The 20804-nt window shown below is 41.6% G+C and overlaps 1 protein-coding gene across 4 annotated transcripts in view; it reads left to right on the top strand.

The window, feature by feature from the left end:
- KCNIP4 (potassium voltage-gated channel interacting protein 4) overlaps positions 1–20804 on the top strand; it is a 389707-nt gene that overhangs the window by 208195 nt on the left and 160708 nt on the right. Inside the window, exon 1 of one of the 4 annotated variants that reach the window (XM_060777887.2) lies at positions 115–349. The exons of the other annotated variants lie outside the window; for them this stretch is intronic. Within the exon in view, the coding sequence (XP_060633870.2) occupies positions 250–349 (100 nt within the window). The 5' untranslated portion in view covers positions 115–249. Of the gene's footprint in view, positions 1–114; positions 350–20804 lie in introns of those variants that run through there. 4 annotated transcript variants of the gene reach the window in all.

The following is a 20804-nucleotide window of genomic DNA, read 5'->3' as shown; positions in this document are numbered from 1 at the left end:
CGGAGAGGCCTGGAGTTGATCCAGCTGCCACTTCTGGCCTCTGTTAGTGTAGATCGAATGCATTCACACTCTCCGTCAGTCAGTCACCCGCTCTCTCTCTCTCTCTCTCTCTCTCTTCTCCCCCCCCTTCCATCCTCCCCCTTCCCTTGGTGCTGTAGATTTCTTAATGTAGTTTAATGGCTTTACAAAGAAAGCCAGGCAGACAAGTTCTTTCCTCAGCAACTGTGCCAGACCATGACCTAGCTCACCATGAACCTAGAAGGGCTTGAAATGATAGCTGTCTTGGTTATGATTGTCCTCTTTGTTAAGGTGTTGGAGCAATTTGGGCTGATTGACTCGGGCTTTGAAGGTAAGAGAGTGACTTCTAAAATTACATTCCATTTCTCTTAATCGTGCTGTGAAGGGCATCTGTTAATGAGACTTTGAGTTTGCTACTCGAGTCACCTTTAAAGTAATACACACACTGGGTGTGTTTCAGGGCAAACGTTACGAGTCTAAGTGATGCTTTCCTCTTCTTTCTTATTGTAGCTGAACTGTGACAGTCTCTAAAAATATTCCCAGGCACTCTAGGGGAAGGGGATGTGATGGGAAGAAATGTTTAGCAGAGATTCCCGGTAACTGTATTTGTGTTTGTGTTGAGAGGATGAATAGATACGACTTTTAAATTTGAAAGCCATACAAATTGTGCTTTATTGTGATGATAGAGCTTAAAATCATGTGAGAATAAAAGATGGGACAACAATCTATGCAATCCTAATTTTATTTTTCATGTTCTATTAATGCAACTTTCAAAGTGAACTTGGTTGAGCAAACTTTCATTTATCATTCATTGGAGAGAGCCCTGCATGTTATTGCTTCTGAATACTTTATTGCTTTATTATAAGTGATATAGAGAACTTTGTGCCCCCTTTTCACATGCTAGTCCATTTTTAATTTGGAAAACATGAAACAAATAGTTGTGTGGATTTTTAGTTTCCACATAGTTATGCCATTTTGTCTGTTGTAAGTCATGTTGATAAAAGGTTTGATGGTTTTACTTTGTCGAGTTACATTGTCTTCATCGTTACTATAGTTTACATACTGATTTTCTGCATACAATCCAGAGTGATAAATTTTTTTCAAGTTTTTTTTGAGGCACCAATCTGAAACGTACCTGGCATGCATTCAAAATATTCCATAAACATGCACTGTAGATCACAACTCTGCACATGGCACGAAGAACTTGCTCTGTGAGTAGATTAAGGTTTTAGAATCTAACCAAGAAAAATCAGCAAGATGTAAGTTTGCAGCTCTGGCATGGCTTAAATTAATCCTGTTTATATAACCCTTTAAAGAAATGTAATCTTTCCTACAATTCCTTGTACGTGAGAGAAAGTTCACAGGAGGTTGCATTTCCCTATTCTGTGCTGCACATTTTGGAACCACACACATAAGCAGCATTAATCAACTGCAGCTTGCAGGACGATGATTCTTCCTCAAGCGCAGAGCCCAGCACATTTCTGTAAAGAAGATTATTTAGGAGGCTTATGTATCCATTAGAAAGGATGCATCCCATTCAAATATATATATAAATAGTGGGGTGTTTACATTTGCAGAGATATCATAAGACCCATTTACTTTCTCGGAGACATGATGAGCGATGATAAATGTATTAATCTCTTTCAAAAATGCCGTTCTAAAAGTGAAATGTGTTGTTAGGTGTTTGTATTTGCAAATAATTGTACTTACATTTCAGGGTTGGTTTCTGGGTTGTCTGAACTGTTGCACTTGTCTTCCTAGTGTTTCCAGAGCAGTTTCTAAAAGTAGCTGGGTATATTTGTTAGTGGGTTCCAATAAGCAACAGACTGAGGAAGCTCACTGACTCTGCAGGAAAGAATCCTCTGTGATCTGCAAGTCTCTAGGCAGCTCAGCTAAATGTTCTTGTTTCTAGCCTTTGCTTAGATGTCTTTTACCTCTTCTTCATAATAGAATTTGGTTGTTGTAGGTTTTTCGAGCTGCATGGCCATGTTCTCGAAGCATTCTCTTCTGACTCTTCTTGTTCAAACATCCAATTCAGGGAGAGTTTTGGAATTATGTTTTGTCAGCGTCCCTCTAGACAAATGCAGAAGCAGTGAAAAGAAGTCCTGTGTGTGTGTGTGGGGGGGGGGGGGGGTGTTGAAATGTCATGGCGATATAGAATGTTTTACATTTAGTAATAACATTTATTGAAGAGATAGGACCCAAATAAGAATAAATACAATTACTGGTCTTGATTTTGGAATTACCAGTTTTATTCCCTTTAATGATTTCAGTCTTTGCCATTGCATCACTTTGCATTTAGGAAACTGGAAAATGGAGGTGTGGAAAAATAATAACCATGTCTGCCTTTGCATACCAGTTGAAGTTTACTTCAAGGTATACACAAAATACAACTTATAATGGATGAGTGGGTGATGTACCCATTTGTAATTGAGCTTTATCTATATTCCAGTATATAAAAGTGAAACTATGTATGTATGTATGTCCCACAAAGGTTCCTATGTGGCTTGATGGACCTGGATGAAACTTGCAACACATACTTTTTGTTATCCAACTTAAAATACTAGTAGGATTTCAACTACAGAAATCCAGACTTTTCAGGACTAGAGCCTCCAAAACAAATAAATATGGGTGCAACCACAAGAGGGCAGAATATAAATAGAAAGACTACCTCAGAGGGAGAGACAAAAAATGAAAGAGAACTAGATACCAGCAGGGAGACACTGTAGGAGTCCCATTCAGAGGGCCAGACCACTGCCATGGAAATATTCTAAGGGAGGCCTTTTCAGCGGGCCAGGTAATGATGGAAATGAGCTGGAGAAGGGAGAAAGGAGTCCTTAACATTACAAATGTTGGGAAATACTTCAGGTCTTAACAGAATCCTATATTCAGAGTACTGTATTTCTTATGGATGGAGAAAAGAAATAACCCTAGTTAATATGTGCTGACGCTTACTTCTTGGGAGGAGAGCAATGTCCAGTCTCGATAAAATAGTAAAGAGTAGAGACATCAGACTGGCAACAAAGATCCGCCTAGTCAAAGCCATGGTATTCCCTGTAGTAACCTACGGATGTGAGAGCTGGACCTTAGGGAAGGCTGAGCGAAGGAAGATCGATGCTTTTGAACTGTGGTGTTGGAGGAAAGTTCTGAGAGTGCCTTGGACTGCGAGAAGATCCAACCAGTCCATCCTCCAGGAAATAAAGCCGAGTGCTCATTGGAGAGAAGGATACTAGAGACAAAGTTGAAGTACTTTGGCCACATCATGAGAACACAGGAAAGCCTAGAGAAGACAATTATGCTGGGGAAAGTGGAAGGCAAAAGGAAGAGGGGCCGACCAAGGGCAAGATGGATGGATGGCATCCTTGAAGTGACTGGACTGATCTTGAAGGAGCTGGGGGTGGTGACGGCCGACAGGGAACTCTGGCGTGGGCTGGTGCATGAGGTCACGAAGAGTCGGAGACGACTGAACGAATGAACAACAATATGTGCTGAGGAGCATTACAATTCTAAAAATGGTTCCATTAGAAAATGTTCATTCAAGTCATTTTTATGGTAACCCTAAGGCAAACCTTCTATAGGTGTTTTAACATAAGATTTGTTCAGATGACGGTTGCCTTTGCTTTCCTCTGAGGCATGCCAGTGGGTTTCCATTGGCTACACAAGGATTCAAACTCTGACCTTCAGTGTCATTGTTGGATGATCCAACCATTACATCACACTGTCTTCAATATACACTTATATATGTGTGTATAAAATTTAACCAAAGTTCATTTTGGTGATATATAAAGACCTCTCAGGGTTGGACTTCTAATTAAAGTCCTCTGAGACTGAAAACAGTCTATTCTGTAATTCTATCTAGAAGAGCTCAGAAAAAGATACTTTTTTATTACAACTCCCAATATCCCACAACTAGCAAAAACGTTTGGGTCTAAAACTGTTCCATATTTCAATTTGTTGTAGACTTTATACGGAATAAAAAGAATAAGTATTCGTTACCAGGTTGAAAATGGTGGTTATCAACAAATGGGTAGCCCTGTTGAGAAATAAAACAGGCCAGGGAAATTTGTGTACAATGTTCTCCTGGAATTTAGTCATCCTATTGTGTTGCAGATGAACGTGTCTGTTGAGAACAATCTGTTCTCAGGAGGAGAGGATTCCCTGTAAAGAAGACCTGGTTTTCTGCACAACAAACAGTGGTGGGGGTCAGCACAAGACAAAACCCATCTGTACAATTTTCTAAAGACATAACACTAGAGAAAAAAATCCACTTACAATCCGATTTCCGCCTCCTGCAGAATTCTGGGGTTTCGAGTTCAGTGAGGTTATTAAAGGCTAATTCCTAAACTACAAACCCCAGAATACTACAGAAGGCAGAAACCAAATTTTAAGTGGATTTTTTTCACTAGTGTGATGAGGCCCTAATTCTCCCACAGATCTCTGGGATCAAATATCCTAGGGATATTCCTCTGAAACAGGGAAAAAACCTGGGTTCCTATATACATTTTCCAATGAAATTTGGAGTGATAAACATGTGGGCAAGCATTGCCCCAGACTCTTGACTACCAAAAAAAAGGGGGTGGGGGTCAGCTCAAGCTCATTCTCTCTGTACAATAGTGGGAAACCTGTTGCCTTGGATTTTATGGCTTGTGTAAATGAGCACCTGATTAGTGCTAAAAGGATTTGTGCTGGAAGTGTTTCTCAGCTAGAAGATACATATGCATGCCTTTTTCTTAAACAGGAAACGGTTATTAATGCCACAATTAATTCATGCAGAATTTCAATCCAGTTTTAGAATATTGTAATTCACCTTTCAACCTTTAAAGGTGGTGAGGAGGCTTCGGTTTGTACAAAGCTGATTAGGAAGCGTAAGTTACAGAAATTATAGAAGACGGGAGGGAATGGTAAGGGTTGCTGTCCAGTGCCGCTCGGTGATTGGGGTTCCTCTTGCCTTCACAGTGACTGGGAAAATACCTGCTTGATTGATCCCGGGGTTGATCTAGCATATGCTGGATACACCCCAGTTTATTGGATCAGTGTAGATCCATCCTAAGTTGTGGATTCTGACTCAGGGGGTTTCCATACAATGCTTTAACCCATGTCCAGTGTGGTTTCTTAAACCTGATTGGGTGCAGGTTAAAGTCCACACACCTCCCCGCAACATCTGTGCTTTCTTGGGGTTGGTGGGTCCAGATACCCTGCCAGACCTGGAAACAAAACAAAACCCCTTTTAAAAGTGTTTTTAAAAGAAAATTACTTGCCCAGCCACCATTACTGTGTTACCAGAGCTCTCCTGGTGTAAAAATGATGCACTAGGATAAAGGGGGGCAGGAGCGAATTTTCTCCTCCCCCTTCTCCTGGCGCTTCATTTTTACACACCAGGAGAGCTCCGGCTGCACGGTAATGGTGACCAGGTAATAACTTACATTCTTTTTAAAGTGTTTAAAAATGGGCTTTGAGAGGTGGTGGTGGCTTTTCTGGGCTCCGGTAGCCCAGAAATCCCAAGGTAACTGTGTGGATTGGGACCTGAAGTCATGCTACACGATCCCCAGTTGGAAAGACCAGGTCATCTGAAAGACCCAGATCTTTCCAGCTGTCAAATTACTTTGAGACAAATCAGAGTTTTCCAGCTTTGTCCCAAAGGAATTCGTTTTTATCTGAGGCATTGTTTGGACATTCCTGGTAAAAACGCAGGGGCTTGCATGTTTTAGGCCCTGTCTGGATGCGCCCTCAGCCATGGAAATCCACTATCTGGCCTTGGAGAAGTCACACTCAATCTCAGAGGAACCCCTCTATGAACAAATTCTGCCAAGAAATCCCTGTAATAGCTTAATCATAGACTTGCCATAAGACTGGAAGGCACACAACTATAAATGGGTATGTTATTATTCTTTATTGCAGGCAACAATAAAAGGTATATTGGAATAACTTTTCCCTGCTGCAAAGTTTATGATTTGCATGTGATTTTCATGTCAGGACTTGCCTTCCAAGCTCAAAAGAATCCTTCCACAGCAAGACTCTAAGGCAATAAATGAATAAGTAGACATGTCACTGGTGTTATGAGAAAATCTTCTATTAATAGCTAAATTACAAGTCACAGATTTGGGTTCCCAATTTAATTTTGTTTTTGTAGAAACAGCCGTGAGCCAGCCCCCACCCCTAAATTAGGATTGCAGTTGTGACTTAGGGAAGAGAAGGTCTCACCTTTCCCTACTTTTGATATGACCCTGTTGCAAGTTGCCCAGCTGCTTTCTGTAGATAGGAAACCTTGTGAGTTTGATTATTAAAACTTCATGGGCTCTTCTCAGTTGTTAATTGTCCAGGAACTACAAGTTTCCCCATCACAGAGCTAATAGTTTATGCATGATTATCTGGTTGGGAGTCCTATCACCTTGTATTGTGGCTCCAGTCCAACACAGTAGGGTACTTTGACGTGTTGTCAAATTATTTTGAGAGTGCCAAATACAGAATTCCACTGTAACATGTATCATGATACTTATAGAGAAACAAGATGATCAGCAGCCTCAAATGATGTGAGTTTTGCTGGACCACCTGTAGGGAAACTACTTAAAAGTCAGTACAAAATTAGAAGACGTTGTATTCCAAGGACAAGGAATCTAGTTGACTGGAGGAACATACCATCGTATGCCTCTATAGGTGCACCTACATTGTAGGATTAGTGAATTTGATACTACTTTAACTGCTGTGACTCAGTACCATGGAATCATAACACTCATGGCCTCGAACAAAAGGTCTCAAGCAGAGGAAACAGCACACTAAACACCAGAATGACCTTAAAGCCTTAAAAACAAACAAACTACCTTACAAACAAGTATCCATCCTTTAAACCAAGGGCCCTTCCACACAGCCCTATATCCCAGAATATCAAGGCAGGAAATCCCACATTATCTGAGTGTGGATTCAGATAACCCAGTTCAAAGCAGACATTGTGGGTTTTTCTGCCTTGATATTCTGGCATATAGGGCTGTGTGGAAGGGCCCCCACTCACTGTTATTTATTATTACATCTTATTCAGATTGTAAGCCTGAGGGCACACTAACAATTTGTAAGCCTTTATGACTGAAGTGCAGGGTATAAATGCTTTAAATAAATGAATGAATAAATAGTTGTAACTGTTTTCACTTTTCTTGATCCTGATAGAAAGATATGTAAATGTAAAAGTACATCCTGCTTCGGCATATTCAATAGGTCTTCAAAGTTAATTGCAGGGTGGAAAGGGGAACACCTTGTTTCTACTTGGAGCTCTACAAAAGCTATAATTCACGGGAGAATAATTAGCATGCAATAAAATATAATACATCCCAGTCCTGAATGTGTTTACTGAGTAACCCTACTTTGTTCAATTGGTCTTCTTTTAACTTAAGGTCTCATCAAACAGAGTACTTTTCAACAGCATATGATGATTCCCATCCTACAACTTAGAGCTACTTCCAGCAGGGCTCCATCACACGAGGGAATGTAAACTGGCATGTGCTGCTGCAGCGACAACATGGGAAGCTTCTCATGTTACATAGAAATCAATGGGGGAAAGCTGGGCAGGTGATGCTTCTCCCCCCCCCCCCCCATGGGATAAGATAGGGAGAGCCAGGCAATATGGGGGCAACTGGTTCCCCATGGCCCATGGCGGGCACTGCCAGATTCATAATGGTCTGTGGCGATTGTGGCAGCCACTATGATGAGATCCTAACCATGTCAAATTTGTAGCTTTATTCTTTTGCAACCAGTCGGTTCACTTTTCACTCTAGGGCTGGATGATACCACTTTTTCAACCAGCTGCTGTAGCAGTGTCTTTAACAGCTCTGCTATGGATTATTTCTGCACTGTGATTTGCTTTACCGTTTTCTTGGCCAGACCACAGTCCTATAAATGGCACACATTTCCTTCTGCCCATCCATCCATCCTACTTCTAAACCCTAGTTCTCATTTGAGGCATAGTTGAAATGAAATATTTGTTAGCATTTATCTGACATATTCTGCTTCAAAAACCACAGCCACCAAACTACAGTTGTATGTCCAAAACAACAACAACTAAAACAGCAATTGATTTATATACCACCCTGTCTTCTCAAAGGGAATCAGGGCAGTTTACAATAAAAGCATAAGAGTGGCAAACATTCAATGCCAAAATGAACAAACAACAAATCAACTGGAACTGTGGCATCCTTGTGGAGGGCGATGATGAGGCCCTCCCTGGCTCGGCATGAAGGAGAGTCTCCTGGGCTCAGACTGGTGGAGGGCAATGACGAGGCCCTCCTGGGTTCGGCCGGGAGGAGAGCAATGGTGAGAGCTCCTGGGCCCGGCCTGGCAATCCACAGTATATTTCCTACACTGTAATCTCTATCGAAGCACAGCTTGTAAGAATGGAAGGATTGAAAAACATTCTGTTTTTCTTAGGATTATTTTTCTCAATCCCCCTCTCTATTTATTTAGTTGGTTTGGGTGTCCACAAGGGAAATAGGCAGGTTCCACTAGGATTTAAATCTGATGCAAATGCATGGGGTTTTGTTGGGTTATTTTCTTGTTTTTAATCCCTGTGCTCTGTAGAGTTCTCCCCTGTTTGAATTTCATTTTATATCCCTAATTTATATTCTTCAATTGTAACTTTTATAGAGCTTTGGGAGATAACCTGCTCATTCAATTTGTATATCTTTTGTAATAAATAGGAAAGCAGAGACCAGTCTACTCCCTCTGTATAATATATCCTCCTTGGTTTCATTTTTATATCTTTTTTAAAAAGCAGAATCTTTAGTTCTGTCGGTTTTCACTCAACTAAAGGGTATATTTTCTAAATGAATAAAATGTATCAGGGTTGCTGTTCATCTTCCGTTTCTGAATTCTGAAACCTAATTTATCTCTGACACATCCAGTCATTTGGCATGCATACTGCAAAAGGTTTGTTGTTGCAGGTTATAGCAAAGACCTTGGCAACAGATCTCTTGGAATATGGAAGCCAGTTTTAATCCTACTGAACAATATGAGAGCATAGACCTTTCAATTTCTCCATAGGATAAACCCTTGCAGTAGCTGAGGCAACAAGCACAGGGGGACTGATGCTCCTTAAAGACTAAGAAACTTAATGTATATTACTTTTTGTTGACTATTTCACCACTGATGAATATTTGGCCCTTTTGATATTTTCTGTAACAACTTCCATCCCGTATTGTCAAAGGCTTTCATGGCTGGAATCACTGGGCTGTTGTAGGTTTTTTGGGCAATATGGCCATGTCCTAGAAGCATTCTCTCCTGATGTTTCACCTGCATCAATGGCAAGCATCCATGGCGGTTTTCGGGCCATATAGCCCAAAAAACCTACAACAACACAACTTCCATCATCCTGTAATATTTGCCATTCTGGCTAAAATCCTGCAAGTTGAAATGCAAGTATCTAACCAAAAAAGGCCCAAAGGTTCTCCATACAGTCACCTTCATCAGATTCACAAAATGAGTTATCAGTGTGGTAAGTGGAGGACATAAACTGCTCATTTCCTAGCCTTCTTAAACCTATATTCATCAGTGTCCTGAAACATGAACTATCACTACATGAAACAGGAACACAAATGAGTCTTCCAAGAATTGTACTAATGTTTCTACCCTGTGGGTGTAATGTGTGCTTTAATATGGATTTCTTTTCTTTTCTTGCTGTCTCTGTGCAGACTGCTAAATACAAGTCAGAATGGTAAATCACAATTTGAAGTTAGTTTGACCTTTTAAGTTTCTTTAACATCCTAGCTTATTGGATAACTAGAATATCCCAATTTATTCTGTATGAGACGTTACTATTAACTGGGGACAATCTGGTTTGATTAATGAAGATGCTGAATATTCAAACAAAAGACTAATTCCTATCTTGGCCAAAATATCATAGTGCCAAGATACATTCTAAATTGAGTGCTAAAGTAGTAAAGAGCAGTGCAGAGCATATTGAGGCCTCCATATGTTTTTTGGGCTGCATCTACCACAATCACTCACCACTGACTATGCAGGACAGAGCATTTCATATAATCCAGAAAATGGCTATAAATTGTCATCTCCTGGAATAAAATATGGGTCTAGAACAGGGGTCCTCAAACTAAGGCCCAGGGCCAGATACGGCCCTCCAATGTAATTTACCCGGCCCTCCTTCAGGGTCAACCTAAGTTTATATTTGTTAAATTGTTTTTCATTTTAATTATTGTATTTATTTATTTATTTATTTATTTACAACATTTATATGCTACCCTTCTCACCCTGAAGGGGACTCAGAGTGATTTACAAGATATCTATCTACAATATATTATATTATTAACATAGTACAATATCAGCATTATAAATTACTATATTGTACTATACCATTATATTGTAATATTGTGCTGTCGCGCACTGGGCCTACAGGACGTGCTTTCTGTATGCCCAACGGGATGCCGGGGTGCCTCAGCTAAAGGGTCCCATAGGTTTCCCAACACAAAGTTCTGCAGAGGCTCAAAATAAGATCAACAAAGTTCTTTATTAAGGCTTAAATTTTTGAACAAATGAATTAAATGCTTTATAATCTTGAAAAATTAGTAACTTTCTCGATCTGCCAACAAGGGACAGGCAACTGCTTGATAAACTGTTCCTATCTTCTTTAGGGAAACCTTCTGACCCCTCCTTGGGCAATCTTTCTTTACCCTGCTGGCGTGAGGCCCCAACTCCCGGCTCCAAGCTGCGTTATGGATAACCCGAGTGGTCCCTTACCAGGCAATGGTTGCTGTAGATCTGCCAAGCTAGTGTCCTGTAGACTTGCCCCACGAAGGCTGTGGAACCATTCATTTATTTTCCAGCTAAAGCTGGCTGTATTCCGCCAGCAAAGCTGTGGAACTGTAACTTTACTCCCCAGGAAATCTGGCTGTAGATCTTTTTCTTTAACCCCAGAAAAGCTGTAGAGCTTTTCCTTTTCCCCCAGCAAAAGCTGTGGAGGTGAAGCTTTTTGCAGGTGGGACAAAGAAAAGCCCACACGTCCTGCTGTAAGGCTCCAAACTGTGATACTGATCTAAAAGTCCCCCTTTCCCTCCAAAACTGGGGAAAGGGGCGGATCTAAAGGTTCTAATGATGATTGATAGGTTGTTCGCCCTATGACTGCAACCTGGGGAAAGCTACCCAATTGCAAAATGCATGGCCCAAATGGATTCATGCAAACTAACAGTGCAAGAAAAAGAAATTCAAATCTCCTGGCACAGTCATGCCAGCACAAATATTATTAGTAATATTACATGTAATATAAAATATATAATTATTATATTGTATTATTATTAGTGTTATATTGTGTTATATTATATTGTATTGTTTTAAAGTGTTTTTTGCACTACGAATAAGATATGTGCATTGTGCATAGGAATTCATTCATGGTTTTTTTCCAAATTATAATCCGGCCCTCCAGCAGTTTGAGGGACTGTGACCTGGCCCTCTGTTTAAAATGTTTGAGGACCCCTGGTCTAGAACATGAGTAGCAGATGCTGGTACTGTTGGCATATGTGGTCACAAGGGACAGACCACTAATTGAGGTAGATATTGTGTGTGTGTGTGTGTGAAAATAAAGAGTAGATGATAGATGTTGCAAAGAGAAGTGTGTAGGGATGGCTTATTTTCACTTTCATAATCCAACACAGGGATGAGGGAGGTGAGTTTGATGGTTTCTACTATAGTAGTCCAGTGTTCTGTCCACTATAACATGTTGTTTGTCATTTCTTCCTTCATCTGGCAGGCCATGTCTCTTTTATTATTTTCTGTTCTTTCCCTTATCTGCTGAAAAGTAAACACACAAACGCATTCAAAAGCTAAAGCAGACAAGTCAAACAAGCTATTGTGTAAATATGACAATTGACACCAATTTTGCTGTGAAGTCCTAGACTTGATCCTAGACAGGACTTTGCTTGCTTTAAAGTGCAGTAGGGATTTGTACATGGTTGCCAAGAACTGTGACTGTGAAAATGAGAGCCAGTATGTACATTGATTTAACAAAAAATCTTGGCAAAGGGATAAGGCTAAATGAGGAAGCTCTGGCAAAATAAAGTATGCCTCTTGTCACTCAGACATTTGATGCCCATTTTTGAATCTTTACCTTTGGTTTGCATTTCCTTCTGCACCCAGCCAAAATGAGTAGTCCTTACTGGGAAAAGAATACTTTTGAAGTGTGTATATGTTTGTGTGAAATATTTTAGCCTCCTTATTTGTGTCATATACATTTAGAGTTACTGGGTTTTATTCTATTATTTTAGTACTCACTTATTTCTTTCTCCTGAAAGTTTTAATTAAGCATTTGTGCCAAAGCTTGATTGTATGTTAATCAACTCAAACAAATCAGGACATGAGAGTCTTGAGATGCATATAAAGGTTTATTTTTATATTCAGAGTCAGTGGTGAATTTATATCAAAGTTCTGTATCTCCACTACTGCAAAGCCCAGAGATTTATTTTAGACTTTGTGAGGTTAGGGTGTGAATATTATGAACAGAATGAGCTTTAAAACCAATAACAAATACAGCCTCTTCTTTCTTTTACCTAATTATTGTTACAATTAATGGAGCAATTGCTACAGAGGTGTGATATATGATTAATTATGTGATATAATGAAAAATATTAAGCTTTTAAAACTCAGTATTGATCTCTCAGTATCTTTTGAATTTCTTCATTCAGTTTGACAAGTTAACCATCACTTTATTTAGGCACATTTAAAGACAGTCCACACTTTCATGTCACTAAGACTGGATCTACACTGCCCTTTATTCCAGGATCTTATCCAAGATTATCTGCCTTAAAATGAATTATATGAATCTTCAGTGCTACATAATCTGGACTAAGCAGATAATTTGGGATCAGATCCTGGGCTATTGGATAGTGTAAAAGGGGTTTCAAATGATTTAAAATTGAGAAATTCGACAATTTTCTTCCACCTAAAATAAGTACCTTTAGCTTTTTGTACATGAATCAGAAATTCTGGAGTCAATTAATACTTGACAAGAAAGACCTCCATTCCTAAAAACTTTATTAACTAAGTTCCACGGACAACAGACAGAAGGTCCAAGTGCAGTAGCAGCTGCAGATTTGGTGTGGGACCCAAGCAAAGCTCAAGAACGGTCTACTGGAGCTGTGAGGAAGAAGGTGAAGTCTCAGGGTTTGGAGCAAGGTGAGGAAACTCCTCAAAGGTGGAGGCTGATGGAAGCAAAATTGACTGCTATGGAGACTATGTTACAACAGCTGTCCTTCCACATTGGAGGAGGGATGGAAGCTGGAACTCCAGTTTCCTCTCAGGGAGCAGCAGGGAGTGGCTTTAGAGGAGTCACCCCAGAAGGGAATCTTGGAGGAGGAGGAGAGCCTCGTGGAAGAGGTCTCCCAGCAAGAGGGATGGAAGCTGGAACTCCAGTTTCCTCTCAGGGAGCAGCAGGGAGTGGCTTTAGAGGAGTCACCTTGGAAGGGTATCTTGGAGGAGGAGGAGAGCCTCGTGGAAGAGGTCTCCCAGCAAGAGGTTTGAGTGTCCTTGAGGCTGTGGGTAACCAGGGCTCTTGGAGAGCAGAGCTGAAGGTCAAATTCAAGGGGGACCCAGAGGAAGTTTCGTATTTCATTACTAATGTGGAGAATTATATGAGAATTATATGCAGGATTATGGACATTTGTTTCCTTCAGAGGCAGCCCGGGTAAGGATGATTGGGGCTAATCTTAAAGCCAGTGCTGCAGATTGGCTATTGCGATTGCATGCAGCTAGGGCCCCTGAGTTAAATCGGGTGGGAACATTTTTGGAAGCTTTAAGAGCTAGGTTTCAAGATCCATTAGAGGGGCTGAAAGCCAAAGCTGAGCTCAAGCAGTTGAGCCAAGGAATGCGGTCAGTATCTCAGTATGCACTGGAATTTAAGGCTTTGGCTGAAAAAATTCCAGAGTGGTCAGACGCAACAAAATTGGAGTACTTCAAAGATGGCTTGAGGCCTGAGCTTTTGGATTGGTGCCTGCATAGGGATGATCCGGATAATTTACTAGCATGGACAGTGTTAGCTGGGAAGGTGGAATGTGCTAAGGAGCAGCTGAAGAGAAGGACAAGAGCCTCTGTAGTCAGGAGAGGATTGGGGTCTACTAGAAACATTGCAGTTAAACCAAGTGCCAGTAGCAAAGAAAGGTCTAGTAAGTCCTTCAATTGTTTCAACTGTGGAAAACCGGGACATCGAGCAGCTGATTGCTGGGGCAAGTCAAATGCCAGCTCGTTGGAAAGGGAGAATGGGAAAGGAAGAAGGCTGGCACCTCGGAAACAAGGCAGCACCAAAGCCAACATGGCCCGAGAGAATGTTTGGGGAGATGGAGATCTGGACCCTGAGACGGATGAAGATAAAGAAGAAGAGGAACAGGGAAACGGCAGAGATCTTTCGTAAATCACGCTCGGCGGGAGATCCAACCACAACAGGGCGTGAAACCCTTGGTGAGTGCAGACTGTGAGATGATGTTTTTGAAGGTGGAACTGAGTAACAAGAGGAATGGGTGTGTATGGCAGTTACCGGCGTTGCTAGATTGTGGGTGTACAAGGTGTCTCATATCGCCCAGGGTGGCTGCGGAGATGGGGTTGCGATTGATTCAGTTAGAAAGACCCATTGCTTTTACTCAACTAGATGGGACTCAAGCAGGAGGAGCCCCTGTGGAGTACAAAACTGAGTTTGTAAACATGAAGTTAGGGTCTCATCAGGAGCTACTACAATTTGTCGTGACCCCCATCAAATCATGCGAAGTGATTTTGGGTATGGACTGGCTCAGGAGTCGAAACCCTCAGATAGACTGGGTTAGCGGGGTGTTACACTTTAATGGTGGAAGTTACTCGCCAACCTGTATGATTTCAAGAACTAAAAAAGGAAAAGTTGTGGGCAAAGTGGGTTTGAGCCTGACAGGCGTGGCAGGGAAAGTAGATTTGTCATTTAGTGGGGTGCCGGATGTTTACCGTGGGTACCTGGATGTTTTTGATGAGAAGGAGTCTGATCAGCTGCCTCCCCATAGGAAAACTGATTGTGCCATAAACATAGACCCTCAAGCTAAATTGCCAAAACCTAAGATGTATGCTATGTCTCCAAGGGAGAAAGATTGTCTGCGTGAGTTCATTGACAAAAATCTAGCAAGAGGGTTCATAGAACCTGCAAATTCCCCATTAGCTGCCCCTGTGCTGTTTAGACCAAAAAAGGATGGCACCTTGAGACTTTGTACCGATTTTAGGGGTCTGAATGCCATATGTATTTCAAATCAATATCCTATGCCTTTAGTGAAAGATATGTTGGGACATTTGTCAAAGGGAAGGATCTTCACGAAGTTGGATTTAAGGGAAGCCTATTTTCGGGTGAGAATAAAAAAGGGGGATGAATGGAAGACGGCATTTAACTGTCCACTAGGGGCGTTTCAGTACAAAGTGTTACCTTTTGGCTTGACTGGAGCTCCGCGAGTGTTTATGCAGATGATAAACGAGGTCCTACACCCATTGTTGTACAAGGGGGTGTTGGTTTATTTGGATGACATCTTAATCTATTCCCGAACGTTGGAGGAACACATTCCTTTAGTGAAGCAAGTGTTACAACGCCTAAGACAAGCACAGCTTTATGCAAAGTTATCAAAGTGTGAGTTTCACAAAGACAGGCTGGATTATTTGGGGTATCGTATATCCTGTGACGGGATAGAAATGGACCCCAATAAAGTACAGGATGTATTGGACTGGGAAGCACCCAAAACTAGAAGACAGTTGCAAAGTTTTTTGGGGTTTGCAAATTTCTATAGGCAATTTATCCAAGACTTTGCCAAAATAGCAGCCCCCCTTACTGAATTGTTGAAAACTAAAGGCAGGGGGGAGTCTGTAAAAGTGAAGTCCCCGGGTGCCAAGCTGCAGTGGACTGAGGTGTGTCAACGGGCGTTTGATCAGCTGAAGACCTTATTCACACAGCAACCCATCTTAGCCCATCCCGACCCAGAGCGGCCATTTGTGGTACACTGTGATGCCTCAGATGTGGCTTATGGAGCAGTGCTATTGCAGGTTTCCCCGGAAAAAGGACTAGTGCCATGTGCGTATTTGTCAAAAAAGTTTTCAGAAACTGAGAGAAAATGGCCAGTATGGGAGAAGGAGGCGTTTGCCGTAAAAGGGGCATTGCTTGCCTGGCGACATTTGCTTGAAGGGGCCCAACACCCTTTTGAAGTTTGGACCGATCATAAAAATTTGAAGGCCCTCCAGACTCCTCAAAGGCTGAGTCCAAAACAAGTCAGGTGGGCCGAGTTCTTCAGTAGGTTTAATTTTACCTTAAACCACTTTCCTAGGAAAAGTAACTGCATGGCAGATGCCTTATCAAGATTGCCACAGTATGAGAGCAGAGCTCCTGAGGTGGTTGGAACGGTGTTCACCCCTGAGCAGCTGGGGTTGGTAGTTCAGACGAGGTCCCAATCTCAGCGAAAGGTGTCAGATGCTAACCATGGAAAGTTTTTAGAAGGTGGGTGGTTGAAAGTGTTCCAAGATGGATATAAGGCTGATCTGTGGCTACCGGAGCATCGGGGTGGACTAGAGGAAAAAGATGGACTGTGGTATCACAGAGAAAAGGTGTATGTTCCGGAGTCTGTTCGTGTAAAGGTATTAGAGAGGTCTCATGACCATAAAACAGCTGGGCACTTTGGATTTGTGAAAACTTTACAGCTAGTATCCCGTCAGTTTTGGTGGCCAAAAATCCGGAGAGATGTAAAGAGCTATGTACAAGAATGTGTCACCTGTGCAAGGGGAAAGTCTTTGATTGGAAAACCAAGAGGGTTGTTACAACCCGTGGCCAGTCCTTCTAGACCCTGGAAACAGATTGCGATGGATTTTATTGTAGATTTACCTGAGAGCAAAGGATGTACAGTTATCTGGACTATTATAGACTTATTCTCTAAACAAGCCCATTTTGTACCGCTAAAGAAGGTTCCAAGCGCCCCACAGCTAGCAAAGTTACTGCTACACCATGTATATCGCCTTCATGGGTGTCCTGAAAGAATAATCTCAGACCGGGGATCACAGTTTACAGCTAAGTACTGGAAGGCCTTTCTACGCATGATGGGAACTGAGCAAGGGTTGAGCTCTGCTTTCCATCCCATGACTGATGGCTGCACAGAACGAGTTCAAAAATCTTTGGAGCAATTCTTAAGGTGCTATGTCAGTTATCAACAGGATGATTGGGAACAGTTGCTTCCTTTTGCTGAAGTGTGTTACAATAACTCATTTCATGCGTCTATAGGTTGTACTCCATTCAAAGTGGTTTATGGACAGGACTTTGTGCCAATCCCAGAGCTAAAGATGGAACAAGAGGGAGTAGAAACCCCTTCGGAATGGAGCAAAAAGATAGCTGAAAGTTGGCCAGTCATTAAAAGTGCATTGGAAAAGTCCAGGGAGGACTACAAGAAGTTTGCTGATAGGAAAAGAGCTCCACAGTGGGATTTTGACATTGGAGATAAAGTTTATTTGTCAACCAAATTCCTAAAGACAACCCAACCATCAAAGAAATTGGTGCCGAAATATTTGGGTCCTTTTGAAATAATAAAGAAAATCAACCCTGTCACAGTCAAGTTGTCCCTGCCACATAGTCTAAGGAGGGTACATCCAGTGTTCCACTGCAGTTTATTGAAACCCGTGTGTGGCCATACCAAGTGGCACTTGCCGGGTGAGGTCCCAAATCCTATTCTGGTAGATGGGGAACAACATTTCGAGGTTGCTGATATTTTAGACTCCAGAAGACATCGTGGGAGTTTACAGTATTTAGTGAAGTGGCGTCATTTCAATGACTCTGAGTGGGTGAGGGCAGCGGATATTCGAGCGCCACAGCTAATTAGGCGTTTTCATGTAAATTATCCCATGAAACCTAGTTAAGGTCGATGCTGCCGGTGTTTATGTTTTTCTTTCTAGGGGAGGAATCATGTCAGGAGTCAATTTCTGACGTCGTGGAGACATCATAAATTTCCTGCATGACATCCTGGCTGGATCATCTTGGCTGCTGCAGTTTTCTTTCTCTGACATTTTGACATTGTGAAGCCAGCAGAGGGCGCTGGAGACTTTGTGTTGGAACTTGGGAGGGGGTATAAAAGGAAGTGGTGGTGGGGATAAGGCAGTAGTGTCTTCCTTTGCTGTGGAGAAACAAGCAAATTATATTCATTTCCATACTGACTTGTGAGTGATTATTTGCTACAAAAACCTACAGTCTTACACTGGGTTGCAATGGCTGAGCCAGGATTCACAAATACATATACATGAATACATATACATGCAGTTTATTCATCTATCTGAGCAATCTTGAGAAACAATTACACAATCTGGATGCTACAGAAAAAGACCCTTTCTTTTTTGCTTACCTGAAACACTTCAGATGGTGGCAGATACTGAGAAGGCCTCCCCAACTGTGCTTGGAAAAATGTTGGATTTGTCAAAGAAACAGCCCCAAGGCCTAACATCACAAGGCTCTGTTTCTTCCTTGAAGTGTGCTGTCTGACCATTCAAACTTCAGTGGTTTAATTTGATTGCAGTAAGAATTTCAATTAATTTCCACCTCATCAACAAAACATAAAACAATCTTGAAAGCTATGAGAATTTTGAACATCAATCCAGGTGATGTTGCCAAACTAAGCCAGCAAGACGAAAGCAATCTGTCAGCTGTCAAGCTGTGGCAGTGGCTGAGGTGCATTTCATGAAATTTGCCATCTGTGCCTAAAAGCATTTCCATAACCTGTGTTTAGATTTGCTTTGGGCATAAGCCTTAAATCTCCTCTTTAAAAGTTACTGACCTAATGTACAGCATTGCTGTTACTCTGTTTATACCATATGTTCAAAACGTGGAAAATATTGAAAACTGGACTGATTCCTGGGGGAAAAAAACAGACGCCGAAACAGATTAAGGAAAGCTAATTGAGCCAAGTCCATCAATTGAGAGTAAAATTGTCATAACTGCAATGGCTATAGCATGTTTAGAATGGGGTACTAGGGATGGATCTAATTTTAGAACAATTTCACACAGGCACTATAATGCAGTTTGAAGTCAGCTTGAGGGTGGGATGTCCACAAAATGCATATCCCCGATGTGCACTGTAACATGGATCAGGCCTGAAACAACACTTAAAAATCTCACCAGAAAATCCCGAACAAGCCAGATAAGCTGCAGCTGATCACAGTATATCTTGTGCAGAGCTTTGAACTGGGATGATCACTAATGGATATGGATATGTGTATCAACACATTTCAGCAGACTGATTAAGAAAACAACCAGCATTATCCAGGAGGTGCCTATCCCCAGATCTTGTAGTTCTGGATTCCATCCCAATCCACAATCAGCTAATACTGTGGCCACTGTCCCAGCCTTGAACTGGATCCTGGGATGTTTGCGTAGGCATTGCACAGTGAAACCAATTTGTTCGTTTAATTCCAAACTGGATTATATTGTCTGTGTAAAACCTCCCTGAGGGCCCTTCCAGACAGGCCCCATACCTCAGGATTTCTGCTTTAAATTGGATTATGTGAGTCTGAACTGCTAGATAATCTGGGATAAATAGAAAACCTGGGGTCAGATCCTGAGATAAAGGGCCTGTCTGGAAGGGCCCTTAGTCCCAACTAAAGAAGTCTCACAATTGATGGGGCTCGACAAGCCCATTCGATTCATAAATCTACTCTAATTATGATTGAAATTGGATATAAATTCAAAAGATTTTGATGTCGCCTCTATGGTGAACCTCAAGCATGCCTTATACACATGTGTTTAAATCTGTACTACATCCACAAACTATTTCTTTCCCCAGAAATATCATGGTTATATTTGATAATTGGAATTCTGCTTCCCTCCCCAAATGCATTTCATTTTACTTTGCATCTTTCTAATTTACAGTTGCTATTCCTACCAGCATAATAATAGCTTTAACTTTTGAAGTGGTGAAGAGAGAACTTTAAGGCCCTTTCCACACAGCTCTATAAAATCCACATTGAACTGGATTATATGACAGTGTGGACTCAGATAACCCAGTTCAAAGCAGATATTGTGGATTATCTGCCTTGATATTCTGAGTTATACGGCTATGTGGAAGGGCCCCAGGAGAGTCATTGCAGTAACCCAGGATCAAGAGTGAAAGGCTTGGGCTTCCCTATAAATATGCAGTATTTTCATTGTTGTCATAGAGGTGTAACATATGTCATTGGAGCATAGTATAAATCTATGTCACAGCTTGTGTCATAGAAGCAGATGATGTATCACTGACATCATAGGAGTAAAACTATACTGAGACAAAAATACTGTCCCTCTCTGATGGTTTAGTCAGTTCACAATCAAATCTGCTGCTTTCAGCCATACCTAGACTTAGCTTCTTGGGACCTCATCATATTGGAGCCAAGCATTTGGGAGATGGTGGGGGAAACCGTGGGGCAACGTTGCACTGTGTTCCCTTACCATCAGAGGTCATGGGGTCCTTTTCCACGATGTTTCCCTGATGTCCCCCGCTTTCTCCTGTTTCCTCACCTTCTTCTGGGCTTTGTTTCTCTACACTGTGAGCATGCTCTGGCATGGAGCCCAATGGAACAAACAAATCTTTACTATGGTCATAGATCAGCATAAGGAGCCCGATGGAACTCCACCAGAAGTAGCCACGTGTCATATGATGGACTCCGGGGCATTTCATGTAAGCAGCACAGAGAAGCTTCTCGGCCTCAGTGGGAAGAGGTTCGTAGTTGATATCCAAGACCTCAGATTGCTTTCTAAATAGGAAGAAGGTGTATATGGGTGGGGAGAACTCTTCACTTCATCTTACTGA

Source organism: Anolis sagrei, chromosome 5, assembly GCF_037176765.1.
Source record: "Anolis sagrei isolate rAnoSag1 chromosome 5, rAnoSag1.mat, whole genome shotgun sequence".
NCBI lineage: Eukaryota > Metazoa > Chordata > Lepidosauria > Squamata > Dactyloidae > Anolis > Anolis sagrei.
This window is presented reverse-complemented; position numbering and strand designations above follow the sequence as displayed.